The sequence below is a fragment of the Egretta garzetta genome, unplaced genomic scaffold (genome assembly GCF_000687185.1).
Source record: "Egretta garzetta isolate BGI_Z169 unplaced genomic scaffold, ASM68718v1 scaffold215, whole genome shotgun sequence".
Classification (NCBI taxonomy): Eukaryota; Metazoa; Chordata; class Aves; order Pelecaniformes; family Ardeidae; genus Egretta; species Egretta garzetta.
Genome location: NW_009259719.1, coordinates 453878 through 476591, shown reverse-complemented (window position 1 = coordinate 476591; position 22714 = coordinate 453878). Strand labels below are relative to the sequence as shown.

Below are 22714 nucleotides of genomic sequence, written 5' to 3'. Positions count from 1 at the left end.
AACACTGTTCCATGAATCATCAGAATGGGCCTTCTAATAGCTAAGAGAATAGCTAGACTTCCTTTGTGCTCTGAAGAGTATTTCGGAACAGGAAAAAGACTGCTTCTTAGTAAAGACTACTGTACCCCAAGGTGGAAGAATTCATTTTAGTCAAGGGGCTCCATCAAATAAAATAAATCAGAGGATATTTGCCACTGGATAGGAAAAATTCTGAGACAATTGTTTACTATTCCTTTAAGAACAAAATCAACTCACATGAAAATCTCTTAATGAAGAGGATTTAGGACTGATGAGAGTTTTTATTGCAGCTTCCTTCTGATGGGCCTAGTGTAAGCACACAGACATTTCTGATCTCATTAACCTGATTGTGTGCAACATGATCAACATAGCTTAAGGATGATTTGTAATACCAAATTCTTGTTCAACACAAGGATCTTCTTTTGTAGGAGGCCATGCATTGGCACTGCCCTCCATTTATGACTCATGTTCCTTGACCTTAGGCTATGAGCTTGCAAGGGGGAACCTTTGTTGTGTCCACATCTTTTCTGACTAATACTGTCTGGAAGATCAGGTTAAGAAAACAGAATTATCTGCATCAAGAATGGAGAAGCAAAACATATGGCAAGAAATCAAAAATCTGAGACACTGTCTCCGGAATGAAGACGATCTCTTGATTGGCGATAAAACATCACCCCCTGTGAAGCTGTGCCAACTCGTGTATAGCAAAACCAATCCTCTAACAGTGGCTACCTTTTTTAGCTTTGCACACTTACAGCATTCTCCAAACTTCCTTGTTCTTAGAAAGGTCAGGAGAGGACAGGGTAGTGACCATCTTTTTGAGGCGCAGCTGATTGACTTTTGAAATTGAGAATGACAAATATGCGCTTGATAGCAGATATGCAGATAAGCGTGAATGTCCTACTCAGCATTCAGCTCCAGTGTCAGCTACTGATTATAAGGGAAAGTCAGGATCTAGGATGTATTTCCACAAAGGGTTGAGACTATAGAGGTGCTGAATACCCTCAACTTCCACCCAGTTCAATGGAAGTGGAATGATTTCTAGGGTGTGCCTTGGCAGACTTAATCACCATCAGGTTTTCTTCTGCAGCTGTGCATATGCTACTTTTATGAAAGCTGCACACTGATGTTTAGAGAAATGACTGGGAGATTTCAGAGCAGTCTGCTACAGCAAAAAAAAGAACAGAGCTTCCACAGAGCTTGATACCAGATAGAAATTTAATTAGATGAGAAATAGCTTTACAGTGAACATCATGGGAAGCTCTTTTGAGAGCTTGCATCTTAATTATAAGAACACACTTCTTTTTCATGACAGTCTCTTCATGTCTTTTACATGAATTTAATGGAAAACTGCAAATTTGCATGATATCTCTGGGAAATGAAAAATTAATTATATTTCTGCCTTGCAAAAGGCAGAAATCTATCTCTGTAGAAGGAATCTGCTTCATAGGCTTCAGAAACACAAACCTTGTGAACTAAAAATAAGGAACGAAGAACATAGTGAAAAGATGGAGCATCTCTTCCCACAGCTCATGGCTCTAGGAGTTCACTAACACTTAGATCCATTTCTACTCTAATATTTAAAACATTTATGCAGAAATGGTTGAGACAGCCAAAGTGTTATCTTTTACCTATTGTTATTAAAATTGCATATATTGAACATTCATCTCTAGGGATTCTCAGATAATTTTATAGATATAAATATATTAATCTTCTTCCCATTCCATGAAGTACTTGAATACCTGTATCCTATTTTTAAAAAAGGCAAGCAGGACATACAACAGATTTCTCCTATTTCTAATGAATTCACTGGCAAGCCAGAACAGCATAAGGCTTAAGTTACTTGCTGAACGTTATACTGAACAGTTGCGTGGGGCTTTGAACAAATAACCACATTCCCAACTCTGTATTTTGGTCACAGTGACCAAATTCCATCTCTTCCTTTTTTGCAGAAATAAAATTCTTCCCTGTACTATACAAAATTATCAACCCATATACACAACCACAATCTGTCTCCTAATTTAGGATTTATTTTTTCTTAGGCAACCATAAACCCAAATGCATTCATTTAAAATATAATCATGTCTTTTTAGTATATAAAAAAGTTTAGTGGTTTGGGTTTGGGGGTTTTTTTAAGGTAAATTATGCATTTATGGAAAAATAATTCAGGGCATGTAAGGTGAGATATCAGATCTATTTTAAAAATTCATCCCACCCTACAGTTGTTTGAATCAATGCACATAGGCTAATAATTATAACTTATGGATTGTAACCTATTGCTCTTGACAGTAGGGCAACACATACGTTAAGGGAGATCTAATGACTGGCACTTTAATGTGAGAAGAAACATCCAATCAAATATTAAAAATGAGCCAAGGGATGGTGATTACATTATACTCTTCCTTGTGCTCAAGGGTTTTAACCATCAATATTTCAAGGAGAATGTGTCCTCCAGAAGGGAAGAGAGAGGAAAATTCCATTTTCCAGTTTTATGCATATATGAAATAATGTTGCTAATCTGATACAAAACTGTGCTACTTCTGCACAAAATGCAGCTCACCTAAACCTACTTATATTGGTGCAACATATCTGCTTTGACTCTGCTGATACAAAATATCTTTGTTTAAATAAGTCCTCAATATCTGTGATTTTTATGAAGTTAAGGAAGGCTAATTCCTTGGTGGTTGTTGAATCCAAGAAGAACATATAAATGCCACTCCCAAAAGACCTCACTTGTGTTTATGTCACCCAAATCAGATCTTTAACACTTAACAAGTCTTGCCTTGGGAAAGATAAGGACAAACAAATCCAGTCTCACCACTGAGCTTATTCCAGACAGAAATGTGTCATGAATTAATCATACAAGCAAACTCTTGTACCTCAACTGGAATGGAATACCGTTTTTTCTTAAAAGGATGTCACAATCCCTATGGGACATCCAAGCTATTAACATCTCTGTTCACAAATAATGTACAGAGTTCTAAGGGGATATGGAAAATTCCAAAGCAACTCCCCTCAAGAGATGCAAGGCCAGAAATGAAAATATTTGCAAAACAATAAACCCACAGGGAACCTAACCTTTTTCCAAGCTGTCAAGAAAAGAAACAAAAAGCAATACAGCTTTGTGAGAGCAAATGGCCCTATGCTGAGAGAAGAGCACCCAACAGCTGTTCTTTTGCCTAAAGAACTCAGTGCTATCTGGATGCCAATTAAGATATGGGGAGGACGGATAATCGACTAGAGATCCCAAAATATGAATCCCTCTCTTTAAACTTATCATACTGTATACAAAATAGGTTTCTAGTAGTGCAATACAATACACAAGATTTCCTTCACAGTTAACATAGCACAGTGCAAGGCTATTGTCATCAAGCAGAAGTATAATGCCAGAGACATAGAGTAAAAAGGAACACTTTGGCCATTATCTAGTAATTTGTTTCAGAGAGTCCCAGTAAAAATTCTTGTTCTTCACCTCATTCACCCTTCCTGTCTGTCTCCTGTGAGGAGATCCATAGCTGTTCACAACTCTCTTGCCCAGCCTTGTATAAGGAGGTCACTGGCAGGACCAGCGCAGATCTTGCAGAAGCTAATGACATATTGATTACCTTTTTCCAGATGTCTTGTCCTGGAGCGAAGTACCTCTAGCATTTATATTCTCAGGACAGTGATCTGTTAGGTATCCTCTGGAGAGCTATCCTGAAAGGACATACCATTTTTACTAGGCATATATATTAGAGAAGCCAGAGACAAGAAAGCTAAGTAAGTGTGAGAATAGAGCTTATAAAAACCAGTAACTGAACAGACAGCTTCTACCCTTGGTTCCTCTGTTTTATGTCAATTTTTAGAAGTTTCACAAGGACTTTTAAACATTGATATCCCACCCTGCTTTGAGATCTCAGAGCTTAGGAGGCTCTACAGAACAATTCCATCCAGTTTACTGCCTTGCTCTTAGATTAACTGACCACGTGGGAGGAAGATGTGTGTGTCTGTACACAACCAGGTGCTTAGGACTTGAGAAACCACTCCACCTCTCTGTGGTCCGCAAGGAACTGAGAAGGGGAGAGGGTTCATAAAACTGGTTTTCACTAAAATGATCAGACCATCTTGGATTAGGGGAACCGGACAGAGGAGATTTGGTCTTTGTCCTCTGAACTCATCAATCAGAGGAATGCTGGGCACCTGGACAAAACAGAATGGGCCATTTGCTTACGGTTCCATGGACTGGGGGAATGTAGACATTGGGGTGGAAAGGCCTGGGCTATTTTGTCATGGCTTCATTGGTATGGGGAATGCAGGCACCTGCATTGCACAGCCTGGGCAATCTGCCCATAGCTCTATCAAACAAGGAAATACAAGCACCTCTGATCTTACCAAACAGGGCTGTTTGCAAATTTGTAAGTAGCTGACAGTATAAGAGAAAGGAATTAAAAGAAAAAAGAACTGAGATAACCAAACAGAAAATGCCATGGACAGGTGGGAAATGTACAGGCAGTGGCCTTTGCTGTGGTACAACCACGCGTAGCTCTGTGCAAAGCCTGTCAGCTGATTCTGTTAGTTTAAGGGGGGTTATCCCCCCATGTGCCATCAACATGCAACAGAATTATCTTCCAGGCATGTACCACAAGCTCTTTTCTGGATTCTGCAAGCAAAAAGGAGCAAAAGTATTTTATGTGGTGTATTTTAATTGGTCAATTCACTAGAAAGAAAGAAAAAGAAAAACACAGAGAGAGAGAGAAAGAGGGAATCCCTATGGAAACAAAGTTAGACAGACAGGCACTGTCACCACTTATAAAGCAGGGCCAAAGAACTCCAAGGACAAGTCCCTCTGCTATGATGGAAAAACTCAACCAAACGAGAAAATAGGTCTCCAATTGGAGTTAGCATATCCATAGAGGACACCTAAGCTTGGGAATGAATGCAGCCAGCTCTCTAGTTCACTGGCATGGGGTGTGATGCAGCCCTCCATTGCCAACCTCTCCCCAAAAGCAACAGAAAGAAACCCAACCCAAGAGATACAGAAGGGTAGGAGTGGCAGATGAGCTAAAATACATGTCCCTTTAGTTACTGTTAAACACCAAATTATAACTGTGATACTCAAAACCAAACTGTTGCTGCTCTGGAGAACTATCAAACAGCATAAGAGCTGTGACAAAAGAGTGACAACCCTCAGAGAGCCAGGAGCCACAAAGCGCCTTTGGTCCCACGAGCTCACTGCAATGTAGCTACTTCTCTTCTAATGAATGAACTGGCTGGCTTTGTTTGAAGACAGGGTTCTCTCAATGCTTACCCTAAGCCAAGCAGTGTTTTCTAACACATAATTCAAGTGACCAAGCCAAAAGGCTGGTCACAGTTTCCACTTCTTACACAGATCCCCTGAGTGCCTTAGTTTACCTGACTCTAGAACTCATGCTAAACCCATGTTCCTAAAATGCTTTGAGAAATTTGCATGGCCTTAATACTGCATTTATGCCAATAAACCTTGGATTTCTCTGAGTGACACTGTTGTCACTTCGCTCAGAAGCACAGGGAAGTAACCAGCACTTGACAAGTTACCACGTATTGGCTGAACGGCAAGTGACTGGGCTCAGTAATCCCAGGGAGAGATGTTTGAGGCATTTGCTATCTCACATCTGAGGTGGGATGAAAGCAGGTACGCAGTCACTTGCTGTGGCTTGGCAAGCTGGTGGCAACTCACCTGTGATGTTCTGGGATCAGTCACAGCCCCACAACTGCTTACACAGAGTCTTCTAAATAGGAACTATTACTTTTTCCTGAACATCACCTTGGGATGTTTGTTGTGTATGCAGAGTCCTGTATCGATGCTTGGATGAGTATCTTCTACCTTTCAGGTGATTTATCGTGCCTTAAGTCCGGCTAACAAGATTGAAGACCCCTATAGTCCTGAGGCTCAAGATCTCCTGAAACTCACCAACCTCCGCCTCCTTAGAGAAACCTCAGAGATTTGCCCACTATGCTATTTATGACCTGATCATCCGGGGGAGCTGCTTTTGCAATGGGCATGCAGAGGAATGTGAGCTTGCCAACAGGACAGGAGTCACAGAGAACGTGGTGAGTTCTAGACATTCACTATCCTACTAGACTTGTTACCTGCTTGTGCTTTCTCAGCCTAACTGTACCTTTTGTGTATCACCCTGTTCAAGCCTCCCTAAGCCTATCTAAAAAAGGGCAGCACTGTCAGTCCACATTAGTGAAACCTAAACCACTCTGGAAAAGATTTCCTATAACCCTTGCTGCAGTTCCATGGGTGTATTGGGTTTGTGTAGCAAGGTCATGGTAGTGGAGGGGCATTGCTAGAGATGGGTCCTTCTAAAAACTCTGGACCTCAAAATACCTATAAATTGTGAAGGGGATTTGTAATTGGAACGGAGATCCAACCCCAAATATAGTGAATGAAATCTCCACCTATACGCCTGCGCAGAACTGAACTAATCCCTTTGATGCAAAGAGTGCCCTGACCAGAATTTCAGCATGAGATCTCGAATTCTGAGTTTGTGAGACATGACCAATTCTGTCATACTTAGGGTTTCGGCCTTTACATTTAGGTTTTCAGCCTTCTGTGATTTTGCTATTTTCACTACATAGACAGCAGTGTTCAGGATGTGAAAATAATTTCCACTCCCTACCTCTTTTACCCATTCAGCTTAAAATAAGTTAGATTTTTTTTAAAAAAAGCCAAACCTCATAGGAATATTATTCTATAGTACTATGACTAGCCCCTCCCCATTCAGTCTTTTGTCTGCCTTTGCCCCTGGATGTGCAGAAGATGTGAGTTGTGTTCGTATGCATGCTCAGAAGCTGTGATTCAGGGGGAATGATGCTGTCTCCTTTTTGATTTACAGCTGCAAGCTGTAATAACAGTCACAGGGAAATGATGCTAGCCAAATATCCAAATGCATCTAAACACATCCATCACAGACAGAATTCAAGACACTTTAAACCAGTCAATGGCTCCACTGGTTCCAGAAGGCTGTCTGTCTCTGTGAGGGTTTTGAAAACCAAAATAACCCTCAGAACTTTAGTCCCTGGTGCACTCTGACATAACAGACTCAAGAAATACATACACATCCTCAGCTAATTTCTGTCCCTTTAGATATAGGGTACACTTGACATTTGTTTTGTTTTCTTCTGGAATGTGTGTTCATTGTCTTCCTTTCAACTTCTCTAGGTTCAGAGGTAGATATTGTAAGATAATTAGGACTGTATGGGTTTCACAATATTTGCAAAATCATTTCTGAATCAGTTCCATCTGTGGTATAAATCTAAGATTCAGCTACAGTATTCTAGCACTAGGTGATATTATCAGATTTTGTTAACTATAAATATAGACTCACTTAATACATAACTGTGTAGAGAAAAGCTGTTTAAAGAGTGCATCCTCCCTACTGCAAACTGTTAAATATACACATAGTGAAACCAAAGAGATGAATAACATGCAAAATGAATACAGCTGGTAGAAGAATAAACACTCTGCCCATCAGAAAAGGAAAACACAATATTGTGTATATTACTGGCATAACCATTGTAAACTATGACTGGATTTTTTTTTTCCCACTAGTCACAAGGGAATAGAATCTTTTTGTGCCATCAATGACTTCACGGGGCAGAAGGTGAAATAGTTTTGATGAAATGCACTTCATGAGTGACTCATGCCCCAGGAGACAAGAGGGTGGATGCATCCCATCATTTGCACAGGCACAGATATTAGCAAGTCTTTGCCTAAGCAGGGATTCAAATGCAGCAGTGAGAAAAGTGAGAAAAGCCTTCCAAAGTTTTAACTACCTCTTGAATCCTAGATGAGGTCTGGAAAAGACCATAAGTGAGTCGGTCTGAGTCCTTGCACAAAGGTATGATCGAGCATACCGAAGCCATTCACTAATGAATGCTTGTTGAACTAGTTTTTAAAAATCTCTGATGAAGGAGATTCAATAGCAACCCTCAGTAGTTGTTCCCATTTTGACATTTTTGAAAGCTCTTTTTTAGTGCCTGCTTAAATAATCTCTGCTGCAAATTAAGGTGATTCCTTCTTGTCCCCTCTCCCCCAGTGATCATGGAGAGCAGTTGATCCACATTCTGCAGATATGATTGGAAGGTTCTTACTGTATCCTGATTTGGGTTTTTTGTACTAACCAGAGAAGTGTGAAACCCTAGATGGTCAAAATTTAAAATTCTACTCCTGGGTCATACAAGTCTGGAATAAAGATGATGATGCTATTTTGCTCCTCTTTTCTGTGCTTTAGTCATTACACCCTAGCTCTTTCTCAAATATACAATGAAAATCCACTCCCGGAAGAGCCAGGTTCCTGGATCCTTTCACATTTTATCTAATACTTACCAATGATGATATTGTAGTGGTGAAGGGAGAGTTCACATAGGTACAGATCTCAGGATTTGGTTTACATAGCATGAGGGAGTTTATATAAGTGTATAACTTTGCATCTTACAATATGGTAAACTCCTTACCTACATGCAGAAGGAAGAGGCCTTTGTTGTTGAGTGAAAACCAATTATACGTTTCATATCAGCCAAACTACACTGCAACAAAAATCTTGCAATTTCTTGGCAGAGACAGGGAAGGTGCTCTACTTTCAGTCACATGGTGACTAAAATGGGACAGGGAAAAGAGATGTTAGAAACAAACACTGCATGTCCAGAAATAATCTGATTCATTCCACTGGCCGCGTCATACTTAATGAACACATGGGCAGAGCAAGTCTCAAGACACACAGTTTTTAATGTGGCTAGTGTGGGTGATATCACAGCATGAAGGCAGAGCAGCTTCATGTTTCCTGGGCTGCTGTCAAGTAATTAAATAAAATGCTGGAAAAATACAGACCTCCACAGAAAGGCTTAAGTAATAGGAGTTTCAGTCTCTTAAGAGTTCAGAGTCCTCCTACAATGTATTTATTTTCTGTAGTTAACAACAACAAAAGCAAGTCCATGTAGAAAACAACTGTAATTGTTTGCCATGGGATAGACCCAAAAGCTGAGATCATTCTGCACTTAGGTCTTGGAAGAGACATAACTGTGCTAACTTGTAAGTCTGCTCTTCCTATTCTTGAAAGAAATCCGTTCCATGTGCAATACTTCTAACACTGCTAGATTGATACTGTATGTACACTAAATACTGGAGAAAACTAAAGCAAATTTCCTGACACCTTTGAACCAACACTTCTCAACACCCTTTTGGAGGGATTAGATGATCTATGACTACTAGACGATCTGTCAATGATCAATTTATCTGTGGATCTGTCAGTTCAGTCATGACAACCCATTCACCTCCTCCTACTCCACTGAGGCTGCCAACAAGAAATGCAGCTCTGTGAGGAGTAATGTCACAGATGCCACAGTGCCGTAAAGATTAATAGATAAAAAAACCCTGCAAATTGTAAAACTGACCTCCAAATGGTACATCATTCCTCATAGCTTGAAATCCTAGATAGTTTCAGGCATAATCTCTCTGGTCATAAGTCATTTGTGAAGATACTGAATACAGCAAGGTTCAAAGTAAACTTCCTTAGGATCCAATGGAAATGTCCTTTGACTTCTTATTTTGGCAGCAAATCAGTAATAATTACTCTTTTCATGTGGCTTTTTTTTTTTTTTAACAAGCCATGCACCTACCTCAACCCAATTTACCTAGCTCACACTTCTCGTATTAACTACTGAGAATATCATGTCAGACAGGAGAAGAACTTTGAGAAATGAAGATGGGAGCTATAAGCAACAGGCAAGAAACTTCTGGGCAAACATATCTTGAGTTTGAGGTTTGTTGCTATTGACAGTGATGCTTTTTTGTTTTCTATTTCCTTTCTTTGGACCAAAAAAAAGGGTCACAGAGATGTCATACCAAACTTAAATAGCTTCTTATGATAGCTAAGGACAAAATTCTCCTTTCTGAATGTCATGGTCTGTATTATTCAAACTCTTACGAGTAGCTCCTTTGACAGTGAGGGAAATTATTGAGATTGCATTTTCCCACAGAAACTACAGAGAAGCATTTTCTTTTAAGTGGATGGCATTAATATGCTGTTATAAGGGAAACAACTGCCAGGACCTACCAACGGATGCAACAGAACGTAATCCTGTCCCAGGTATTGCTGTTGCAGGATGCACAAAGTTACGTGTTGCTCTACAGTAAATTATTTCTTTATTAACCTCCAACAAAATTATTAAGAGCTGTCAGGTTTAGGATCTGCTTTGATGACACATTTTAGCTGAGTCCAGGGTTGCTTCCAGAACAAAGTTTACAAAGCAGAAAGTGTACATGGACAGAACACAGCATCTAGACCAAAATCCTTTCTGTTTGCCAAACATTTCACAATTCTCTTTCTAGTCTATGAGAAGTATGGACAGAGAAAAACTAACGTGGATTAAAATGTTTGTGTATAAAGCATTAGGGGTTTTAAACTTGTTAATTATTGGTACCTACACTGCGAGGAAATTCTTACAAGTTGCCTCGGATGTTTCTTTTGCTTCTTTGTCCTGCTTACAGAGACAAACTAGAATCCCTGTGGGTCTGATCCTCCGCAATGAAGCAAATGGAAAGTTTTCCACTTACTTCAAAGAGAGCAGGATCTGGTTCTAAGTAAGATTCCTTGTTTGGCATAATGGAGGTTACACAAGGTAAAACTTGTTTTTCTACAGCAATTTTCTAGGCTGTTGTATCCCTTGCAAATATTACCTCCTATTCAAATATCTTGTGCAGTTCTACTGATAATCCCCAGCTAAGTTTTCACATTATCTGATCCAGGCTGTGCCAGTCTGTATGATGTCCAGCACTCAGAGATGCAGGAGGTGTTCTCTGTTGTAGCTGGCAACTCTTAAGAGTAGGTTTTGTTTAAGAAAAAATTACTCTGTGTACATCAGCTATGTCACTAGCATCAGGAATGTAAAAATAAAAGATTACAAGAGCTTGTAGATCATGTCAGAATAAATTATAGACACACATCCCTGTGCTGATTTTTTTCCAAAATTTAAAACTGAATAGAGACTTCAATATCTGCCCATAATGACCTGAAAACATAGAATAAGGTCACATAAATATGGAGCAAAAGGTAGTCATGAATCACATGAGCTACATGAAAAGAAAGTGGCGTTGCTGACACCTTTGCTCCCCACAGTGGACCAAAGCATTTCACAAGAATTCTTGTGGGAACATGCAGGTGGATGAGAAAGTTTCAGATACTTGTGTTCGGAGATGACAAAGAAGCTGACAAGGGAGCATCATGGAAAGGTTCTCTTTAATTTTAGTGGATAGTTTTAGTGAGTTCTTAGTTTCCTAGGGCAAGATATGCTTTAAAACTGTGACTCTAAATGATAGTTAAGTTCTCAAACAATTACTTGAATAAAAGTCAGAAAAAGATATTCAGACTTGTCTTATAGATCACATGCAGAAGATCCTATTTTATCACATTCTCACAAAAGTCACCAGAAACCTTAACTGAAGAATACCTAAATAAATCTTAAAAAGAGCTTTCCTATACATCCTATGCTTCTCCTGCTATTTCAGAGTGACTGTGAGGAAGTAATGCCTCCATTACTGCCAGGAGTTGGTTCTTGGCCAACCCAAAAATCAACACCCCTGGTCCTTCTGAATTGTTAAAAATTTGAATCCAAGCAAAAATATTTATTTTAGGTATATTGTATCCTCCAAATTCAAGCACACTTCTGAGTTGGTGTCCAGGGTGTTTCCTTTCAAAAAATGAAAGATGGCTGATTTGGCTACTTTGGTGTACCCTGACAATATACCATGGCATACTGCAACTTGTTGCGCATAGGGTGTGTGGGCTGTGCTTCTACCCTCTTCTGATTATAATCAGTGTGTTTAACTTGATATCCATGCAGGTTCTCCATGAGCTCTACTGAGAACCTGTGGTTTGCAGCCGGAGCATCTGGCATTCATACCATCAACATGATGTTTTGAGTATCTATGGTTTAGAGAATAACCCAATTAAAAATTTAACAAGTTTTTCCTACATTTTATTATTGTTGTGGAAATGTCTTTTACTACTACTGAAGTCCAAATCAGAAAAACATGCCTATTTGGGAATGGTGTTTAAACACACACTTAAATGTTTTCCTGAATCAGGGCTCAGTGTAGATCCACCCATGCAGACACTCGTCTTTCTTGTAGGAAAACATCCCTTATTCTATGGGATGGGGTAGCAAACAATTTCCCATCTGACATTGTTAGCCTTTAAACACAGCTTTTCTTAAAAGCAATAGCTATTGGTGAGCTATTTAAATGTATTTTAATTTTATTGCTTAATTGCTGTCATTAATAGTGCTTTTTGTTGTTTCAAACACTTAAGTGATGTTCTCTGTTACTTTCATCTCTGTGAAAGAACCATAATAACCCTGCTAGTAGAAACATTTGATTGGAAACACTTGTAAATATATTTTAGGGCTGGTAAAATATGCTTTACAGTTCTTTTAAGGATTGCTTTTCACATGAAAGCTAAAAGAGTATGTGTGTATGTGTCTAAGAGAGAGAAATAATTGCGTCACCTTGCAGCTGTCAGCCACCACTTGCTACCAATACCTCTCCGATGTCCCATAGTACAGCATATTTTGGAGGTTCTTCCATTTAAACTCAATGCAATATATACTGCTCTGTCTCTCTAAGTTGAGTTTGGCACAGCCACCAACACTAGGAAGTTGCTGTGATGTGACAATCATAGGAGCTGCTGTGTTTGGCCTCATACATTAAGTCCTTGTGTTTTTAAGCTCCCTTGGGACTGAATAGACTGCTATGTTGTTTCTGGTCAGCTCACCTACATGTTACTAGAACAAAAGTTTTCGGTCTTTTACCAAGGCTTTTCAAGGCCTTCAGCCTTGAAATTCTCTGTAATTTAAGCAAATCTTCCTAGAGTTGTACCTTGGGGGTGCATGGAGCTTGCATTTTAACACTTTGGCAGCAGGTGCATGCAAAATATGGAGAAATTTTGCACAGGATTATAAATAAATTCCATATTACTCAGTGCAAAAGTTACAAAATTCTACATATATTTCCTTGCCTTGGTTCACTCACTGTGCTGGAAGGGACCTGGGGATTAGGTTTGCACCCCTTAGGCATTTAGAATCCTTTCCTTGCTGCACACAAGTTTTCTGCTAGATCATGGACGTTCTTGCCCTTTTTCTCCCTTCCCAGAGTCCTTATAAATTTGGCTAGTCCTGAACCTTTTTCAGCCTTGCCCTTCCCCCACTCTCCAAGCTGCAGCCATCTGCAGAGAAGTTGCAGAAAACTATTTTTCTCTTGGCTTCATCTATTCCATTACTCAACATAATTTCACTTGAATTGGAGCTATGCACGCTGCCGAGTTCACTCAATACAGAGGTAAAAATTCAGAGAAGAACTCACAGGCCCACTTTGGGAGCAGATTTTCAATCACACACTCCTAGAGCCTCTGTGGATTAACCAGCAGAAACCCAGCTAAGTCGAAACAGTTGCTGGAGTTATTACAAAGTAAATGAGAGAGTTATTTTGCCTGTTGATTGAACAGGTCATGACGAAACTTCTCTGAACTGTCCACAGTGTGCTAAGCCATTATGCCTGACCTGTAAATACACAAATCCTTGTCCATATATCAGAATCTAGAGCTTCTCCCATTTCCTCCTCCCCTGAAAACGAATTCTGGGTCTTTCTAGAGCAAAGGTTGGCAGTCAGGCCAAACTGTTCAGTGGCACAAAGAACAAAGCCTTGAACAAGCCCAAACTCACTTGTGCCATTCACTTTCAGATTTGAGTAGTGTATTTACTCGTTACGCTGTGATTCAGGCATTCACCTATTAAAATACTGAGCCTCAGTCCCCCCTTTTTGCTTCCTCCATTCCTAAGACACTCACCAAGAGCTGGTGACCTGCTGTAGCTCGGGGGCTGCATTTCAGCGTGACAGCTGTTACTTGGGTGCAGTTTGTTGCAGATCGATAACGGAGTTGTTGGCAATGTAGGTAAAAATAAGAGGACAGCTTAGCCCCAAAAAGAATAAAAATCAAGCTAGCATTCAGAAAGAAAACAAAAAGAAAGCAGCCACACATGTGTTTAAAGACTGATGGAGGTGAATTCAGGCAGTTGATGGAGTTGTGTCTGAAACTGTCACAGGCTGAGTTATATGCCCTCATACGAAGCATGAATTCTTGTACCTCGTCTGGTCTATTTAGGCTGTTCTTCTGTTACTGTTCAAAAAGGTCTTCGTGATGCCAGTCTGAATATTCAACTAAACACTATCACTGACTTTTCCTCACCATTACCTATTTGGTGAATCTGGAACCAGCGGCAGCTCGTTCACTCACTGCTATGGAGACCAAAACCAGTATGGGCTCAGGTGGTCTTGCCACAAGTGTCCCAGCTCTACTTATCCCTGCCAAGTTCCCTCAGACTTAATTTACCAAAGTGACCAAGTATGAGCCAGAAATTCGGTTCCCTCAGAAAACACCCATATACGTACTAGTTTTTAGACACATATACTTATTAGATAGTGTCCCAGAAAACAGCAGGTGACATAGGAAAATAATGGCTTTTTTCATTCCTGATTAGAGCAGGAATTTGAACAGTCAACAAGTTTTAGGTCTTTGTGAATTTGAAAAAGTTGAAAGAAATTTTTTATGTGGCCTCTGAAAAGTCATATGGGCTCTCCTCAGGACCTGATATTGAAAGATTTATTATAAATCTGCAGGGATACATCTCTTCATTTGGAGAGACAACAGAGCCCATTTGAACTGTAAGAGAAAAAAAATCAGAACAGCAGACACTGTTTTGTATTTAACCACTCAAAATGACCCAGGAAGAGTCATTTTACTAAAAGCAGGTAAGGGACTAGCCTCTGATGTCATTGCAAACTGCTGTATCCAAAATTTCTCTGGCGACATTACAAAGTGAATGCAGAGCCCAAAGACAAACATTTTCTCTGAATCAGCAACAGTTGCTCTGTTCTGGAAGACTTCCAAATTTAACCTTCATTCATTAGGAAAAAAGCCCCAAAATAGGCTGAGAATAGCCCAGGAGAAAGAGCAACAACCACAATATTTACTGAAAGGACAAAAGGTAAAAGAAACTAAATGGGCAGAGAGAAAGCAAGAGGCTTCAGGTACTACACAAAGCTGAACAGAGTTTAAAAAATGAAAAAAATGTGGGACAAACAGATGGAAAATTTCCACTTGCTCTCAGCTGCAGATCAGAATTCAGGTGAAGCAACTTTGTGCAGTCAAAGGCGGATAAGTAACATGTAATTTCTTGGAACTGTTGTATGAAAGCAGGATATGGTTCTACACTATTTGCTATAAATCAACCTGAAGTTACTGAGCTCCATGGAAGAACTACTGAATAAAATTCACGGCTTAGTATAGCAGGTCAACCTAAATGATCGGAACTGATCATCCTGGCATTAAAATCCATGAAGCTATAACCTCCTCTGTGTCCTGATTCAAAGCTGCTCAGGTGGTAGATGTACAAATCAAAGCCTTTGGCAGCAATACCAGACTTGCAACAGCACAACTGTACTGTGAGGCAGATCAGGGAATTAATCCAGATTAAAACTACTACTGCCAAGTAAAAACAAAAGGAGTTTTAACTTTTTTTTTAACATGGTTTAGTTTCACAGCCCATTTTACACATGACTCGGGGCATGATGCAGAAAGTGATAGCATAGAAAGAAGTAGTAAAGAAAGCAGAATTGTCTCAAATCAAGATTGCCCTCAAAGACTTTACATCATGAAACCACAGCCTGAGATCATAGTTGCTATACCAAAACACAAAAGCAAAGCTTACTTTCAAGTGGCCCTTAAAGACAATATGATGGTGATTGAGTATAGCATAACATTTTTGTTCCTTTCCTGGACTAATAATGTCCTCTAACTGCAAGTATGTCAGCCTATAAACTTCTACCCTTTGCAAAAGCTGATTAGAAAACTGGAAGCTTGATGCAGCCAGAATATCAGTATTTAGAGCAATAGTTTTCATCTTTCAAAGCTCATAGCATGCATTAGTGACATAAGTAACCCTGGCTGAACACACTCGGGAAGCAGGACTGCAAGAATACAAACTATTGCAGCTTATGCACATAGTACTTCAGACTGGTTTTATGAAATGGGAAGGTTTATACGATCACACAGTCTGCCTGCCTGCCAGGGCATCTATTTTTCTGATCCATTCCCCACAATAACTTTGGAAGGCACCACCCAGTTTCAAAAAAAAAGTTGTCAGAGCAACTGAACTCTCAATACAACAATGCTTCAATGAAGGGAAAAGATCCTTGGAGGCAACTAGAGTTATCACAGTAATGAGGAGAAGCAGATGAAGGGAGGTGTCATAAAAATAAATTCTGTAATATTTTTGAACTACTCAGTTATTGCAGCAATGAACACTGTGGAAAAGCCCATACAGGCCTAAATACTGTTGTATCTAAGGATCAGTATATGTCGAGTGATGCAGTGTCACATTGAACACTGAGGATAAAGTGAAATATGAGAGATGTGAGACAGAAACCTCTGGATCTCAATCTTTCTCCTGCTGTACCAATGCATTCATATGTATTCATATAAATCTGTGTCAGAAACTAGTTGGGCTTTAGCTGAAAACTGGCTAGGTTTCCTAACTGATTGCATGAATCTCATGTAAGCTCTGTTCCTCACACCTTGCTTTCAAGCTCTCTCCACCCAGATTGCCAGCTCCAAATCTAGAAGGCTGAAGTATTTTTTCCCTTAGATGCCTCCTAGTAGTTAGATATCCTAAAGGTTCCAATGACATTAATCCAGAAGCAATCAAAGTACTATTATCAGGGTCCTGAAGGTACTAAAAGGACTTTAACAGCCCTGACCAGCTCCGCCTGGGACTCACAGAATCACAAAACGGCAAGGGTAGGAAGGGACCTTGGGAGATCATCTAGTCCAACTCTCCTGCCCATGCTCTCTGTCCATTGGCTTGGGGGCTCCATTTAAGCTCAACCCCCGTGCTGGCAGTCCTTGTTTGAGCTATGCTGTGGATGTTCCTGTCTGCATCCCTGCCTCTGCCTCCTGGATGGACCTTGGGTCCATGCTGTAGGTAGCTTCCCTTCTGGTGAACTCCCTCATGCGTGTTGTACCTTGTCTCTCATTTCTGCCTCCTGGATGGGCTTTGAACTGATCTTGTGAGCTTGTTTCTGGGCCTGTCTCTTGCTGCTCCTGAATTGCCCCTGGTCTATCCCCTTGCTGTGTCTGGGGCTGTCCATGGATTGTGGCACTGGCTCCCTGCTCTTCCCACTCTGCTCAGGATGGTGTCCCCTCAGTAAGGGCACAGCCTGTGCCATGGTAACCCTCAGCTTCTAGCTCCTCAACCCTTAAAGAGCAACTGGTCCTTGCTGCTTCCTGACAACCATCTCCTTAATCATCTTTATCTCACAACTCTGACCCTGCTTTCTAGGGCATGGGAAAATCAGTGTTGTTCCCCTGAATAGTTCTCTGGCTATTTTCTTTACCTTGGCATGATCATCATTGTGTTCCAGTGAGACCCAGTGCATCCTGAGGTCTTGCATTTGGTAGAGAGCACAATCTTCTAGTTTTTTGGACCCACTTTTGTGAGAGATGTGGACTTACTTCAGTGGTGAATAACAAGTCAGGGATGTTCGTGTTGAGTGCAGCTCTCACATTCTCCCTTCCCTAAGCAGATATCCCATTTCCTATTTTATCTGACAGTTTCCTGTATTTCATTCTTGTTCCTTCCTGGACTTTGGTCTCTGGCTGCCTCTCCTATCTCTTCCTCTCTAACAGAACAAATTGTCTTGTTACTTGCAGCCACCTCGCCTACCCTTATTCACCTCAGTTAAGTGTAACAGGCCTCTTCCACAGCTCAGTTTCTCCTGCATTAACCAGTCTTTCTGCAACAGCTACTTACATCCATGAATTGCTCTTCTTGTGTGTGTTCTACCTGAGCTGTTTGTCTCTGCTCTCTTCTCCTATCTAATTCATTTCTGTGCTTCATTGTCACTTCATGTTGCACTCTCCTTCTTAGCTGTTTTCACCTATGAATGCATCTGAGATTACTCTCCATGGAAAAAATCTTCCATGAGATAGCCATCCACAGATAACACATGGCAGACTTGCTTTGTCTTCCATTATTCTTTACCTTTGCCCCAATACCCATCAATCCTCTTTTCCTGGTTCTTAAACCTATCCAAAAAGGTTATTCCTCAGACCTAACACTTCCTAAAAAAAGTTCCATGCCAGCTCCACTGTTTACTTACGCCTGCTCAGTGGCTCTCCTGTCTGCTGGCTGCTTGGCTTTTCAGCCCTTTTGTCTAAGCCAGTCATCCTTCCACATACATTTGGTAAACTGTTCAATAGCAGGGATCACAGGCAGGAAGCTTCCTTTATGCCTCTGTCCTACTCGCAACATGCCATTCCTAGATAGCCTCCACAAACTACAGTTTGCAACAAACCAGTGGGTGATGAGCAAACTAACACATCTACTTACCTCCAAAGAACAACCGGACTCTTCCTTTCTCATTGAATTTTCCTGTTTACTTTCTGAATAATTGTTCATGAGTGTTCACACCATCTGTGCTGTGCACCATAAGCACAGGGTCCTGTGGAATAATGAATATTTGATTGTGTCATTCAAGACTAAAACAAGACTGGTTTAATTCTGCCATTTCCTAACTCTACAATCTCAGCATTTCTTTAATCTATTTTTTTATACCGTGAACGCACATTTTGTGCATATCTCTAAAAACCCAATGGGCCAACTTGCAAATTTTGCACTGAAATACACCAGCATTTCCTGAAGAAGTGACTGGATCCAAGATTTTGGTTCTGATCCATTTTGGAATGAGCTGTAAAGTTCAGATAGTCTGAAGTTTGGGGACATCAAAATCTAGGGTTCTGGGTCAGGCTCATTTTATCTTTTCTCACTCCTAGTCCTTTTCTCTGTTCTATGGCTTCTGAAAAGCAGTCACTGTGTCAGCAGGGGGGGGAACTTTTAAGTTTGAAGAGCCAAACCCAAATAGGGAGCAGCTCTACACTGTTGCTTATTAGTATTTTTATCTTTGTAATTTGTCATCCTCTTTAGTGCTTTGAACACAGATGACTTTCTGGTACAAAGGTCTGGAGAGGCATCACATAACGTGCTACATGCTGTATCCTCCTGAGGTTTACTGGTGCTGAGCTCTGACAGAAATGCACACCCTGAAGTCTGTGCTCAGTCTTCCGTGAGGAGGCAGCCAACCGCTCTGTGCAGCAGCAAATCTGCCAGCTGGCCATAGAGGGGCGATGGCATCAGCTGCAGCCTATCCCCTTTGCTAGCTACATGACATATCTGGTCTGGGAGGATTAGAAACCAGGGGAGCGGAGAGCAAATTGCTGCAGGGAGATGAGTTTGGGGGCAGGGGAGCGTATTCACACAACTGCTCTTTTGAACATTTCTCTCTTGATCCCAAGCTACCTGCTACGCAAGATGGGGGAAGGGGGGACTGCAAAGGGGGAGTCTGACTTTCAGGAAAGACCATGGAGAAACATAACTCACATTAGTGGTGAGATTAAAGGATTAGATTCAATTCACACCCCAGTCAAAATGAAATTTCAGCCTCTGCTTTTTGTGTAACGTGCAGTGGGCCAGAGCTGTGACGGTGGTTACGGAGCTTATCCTCAACAGCGCATGGAGGGAGGGGGGTCTAGGCCCCGATTTCTGTGTGTTTCCTGCTGTAGTACAAGTGTTCCCTTGCATGTGAAACCCCACTAATTAGCAGCTTCTCTCGTGAGGAGTGTAGAACATGACCCATGGTACCACTTTTCCCTTTCTCCCACTCCCTTTGCTGGATTTTTCCTCAGACAATTTCTCCAGGAAATCCTTTATCTGAGGCATTGCAAACAGATATTGGAATCCTATTTATTAATTAAAAAAAAACCCCAACAAACCACAATATAAAAGCCCTCCTGTAAAGTACTTATTGGATGTGGCTTGCTATTACAGAATCTTGTACACCAAATCACGGTTTATAGTGGAACTGGGTATTATATTCCTGGTGTGTGAAACGACTTGAGAACAGAACCAGTTTCAATAGTAACTTTCTGGTTGAAGGCTGGACTAGCTCAGTTTCTACGGTCAGGTTTCTGGTGTGAATATTTGGTTCCAAAATTGACATATATTAGAATATATCCATGATTAAAAATCATTATTGTGTTCCAATGGAGGCAGGTAAGTGCAGAGGAAGCAAGTTCTTTTTTCAAGTAATTTTTCAAGCAAATATTCACAGGCAACTCTACTATTCAGCTAGTTTTAGTCAAGACGTTTTGCATTTCTTTGTTAATTTCCCCCTCAAATGCTTTGTAAACTGTTGTTTCCTAGCTTAGGTGGGTTTATATGCTTAGTGCTTGTGCGCTTAGTCAGACCCATTCTTCAGCCATGCCAGCTTTTGCTCATTTTTGGTGAGCAACTTCCAATTTCTTATTTATGTGGTAATAAGATGTTCAAAACTGAACACAGCATTGCAGGTACAGTTTCCTATCCACTTGGAGTTACAGTGCTCTTAGTTACACAGCCCAGAATTTTACTGGGCCTTTTCTGCTAACCTATTTTATATATATTCATACGTAATTTGGTAGGTTGGTGCCTACTGTACCTACGTCTCTTCAAACATCAGTGCTTTCTTCTCACAGAATGTGTGGTTTGGATTGTTTTTATGTGGGTATACTGGTCGGCATTTTTCCAGGTTTCATATTTTTTGCTACATTTTTAACTGTGCTAGGAGATCCAGGATTGTTCATTCTTCTGAAAATTTAGTAATTTGTGGTGATTTCATTGCCCTATATTTACTCTCTTCCAGACCACTGTTAATGTCAAGTAAGACAGGGTCCAGCATCCTCTGTTAGACTGGGCTCTCCTGTGACTCAATTCTGCTAGCCAAGAGTGTATTTGATGCTGCCTGTAGGTGACTGCCTGCTCAGGCTCTTTGCATGCTCTTGCCCTGAACCTGTAAATCAAAATAAGCCATGTTAGCTTACCCAATTTAAACAGTCTAGAAGCTGTTCATCAATGTAGTAGTAAAATAGCCAGCTGGAGAGTTAAAAAGAAATTGTTGCCACATGCATTTAAACTGGAGGATAGAGGGAAAATCTACATCATGTAGTGAGTGTGTGAAGAGATAAAGCTTCACATTTAAGCTCTGGGTGCTGTGGGTTTCCGAAGAGAGCCAGGCAGCTGTGTGGGAATTGTACAGGAGAAGTTCCACCTCCTTGTGAGGCTGTTGGGCACTCCACCATGTTCTTCCTTGTAGCTATTTGAATGTATTCTCTTTCCCCTGACAGGTCCATGGGAGGTGTGTGTGTAGACACAACACAGCAGGAGACCACTGCGAGAAATGTGCACCGCTATACAATGACCAGCCTTGGAAGCCAGGAGATGGAAAAACAGGGGCCCCAAATGAATGCAGAAGTAAGTGGGAGGGAGTTTATTGATCCAGGTTTCAGGATGAGCTCTCACCGTGCCAGCAGGCAAAGTTCCCTAACAAAGACTTCTGTCGATTTACACTAATGGTGCCATTACAGAAACTGGGGATAAGTTGCTGGTCACTGATAGAAAACTTCAGTATGCATGTTATTTTACTGCAGCTGACCCACTGGGCTATTGGGAAGTGGAATTTACAAGGCAGAAATCTGTTCTTCATGCAGCTATGTCCCCTCGTGTGTTTTAGCATTTTAGTGTTGTGTGCTGGGCTTACGAATACGACACAGCTCATAACACCCAAGCTATTCAGACTCTTCTGGGACTCCTGCTCTATGTTGCAACTTCTAGTTTTTATGAAAATCAAGGCTTGCAAGCAGATGAAATCTGTTACATTCAGGTATTTCCTCCATGATTCACAGAAGGAAAATGATACCATTTGAATAGTATTGCTGTGTCTATTAAATAAGCCTGAAATATTGTCTCCTGTTTCCCACCAGAGTGTCGCTGTCACAACCATGCTGATAGCTGCCATTTTGACCTGAGCGTTTGGCTGGCATCAGGAAAGCGCAGTGGTGGAGTCTGCGACAACTGCAAGCACAACACAGAGGGACATCGGTGTCAAAGGTGCAAACCAGGCTATTACCGAGATAGAGGGAAACCCATGTCTTCTACAGAGGTCTGCAAACGTAAGTGACTATTGATACGTGTGGTGAAGATAAATGAATGGTGGAAGAATCATTAAAAGTGTGATTGAAAGAAAGGAATCAATAACTCCTATAGAAGTAACTCATGAGTATTACTATCCTTTCTTTGTGTTCTTTTCCTAAACTACAGTTTTCTGATCAAAAGTCACTTTCCTGATTTTCTGTGTTTATTTCTCCCCCTTTTATTACACATTTTTTTTGTGAGAACTGTGACAGTTGTTCTCCAAATGCATTGCATTCTGGGGAAAGGTGCATTCTTCTTGTGCTTGCATTTAAAATAATATTGTTCCTTTTTTCTTGAGGTGCATTTTACTTGGCTGTTTTTTTCTGCATCTCTCAAGACTATGCGTGCATGTGTGTAAGATATTGTTAAATTCCATTTGATTGTGCAATGCCTGTGCACATAAATATATACAATAATGGCTGCGGGAGGTGTAGGAAGCATGACACCATGCATATCCACTTGGGAACAAATAGATCAGAGCTCACTCAGACTTATCTCTGGGTTCTAGAGCTGTATTATGGGGTGCTCTGCCCGAATTAATTGCCTCATTAACACT

General features: G+C 40.7%; 1 protein-coding gene across 1 annotated transcript in view; it reads left to right on the top strand.

The window, feature by feature from the left end:
• LOC104126702 (netrin-4-like) overlaps positions 1-22714 on the top strand; it is a 50876-nt gene that overhangs the window by 14012 nt on the left and 14150 nt on the right. The window contains 4 exon segments of the mRNA XM_009639294.2: positions 5868-5962; positions 5964-6087; positions 21312-21438; positions 21948-22136. Coding sequence (XP_009637589.1) covers positions 5868-5962; positions 5964-6087; positions 21312-21438; positions 21948-22136 — 535 coding nt within the window.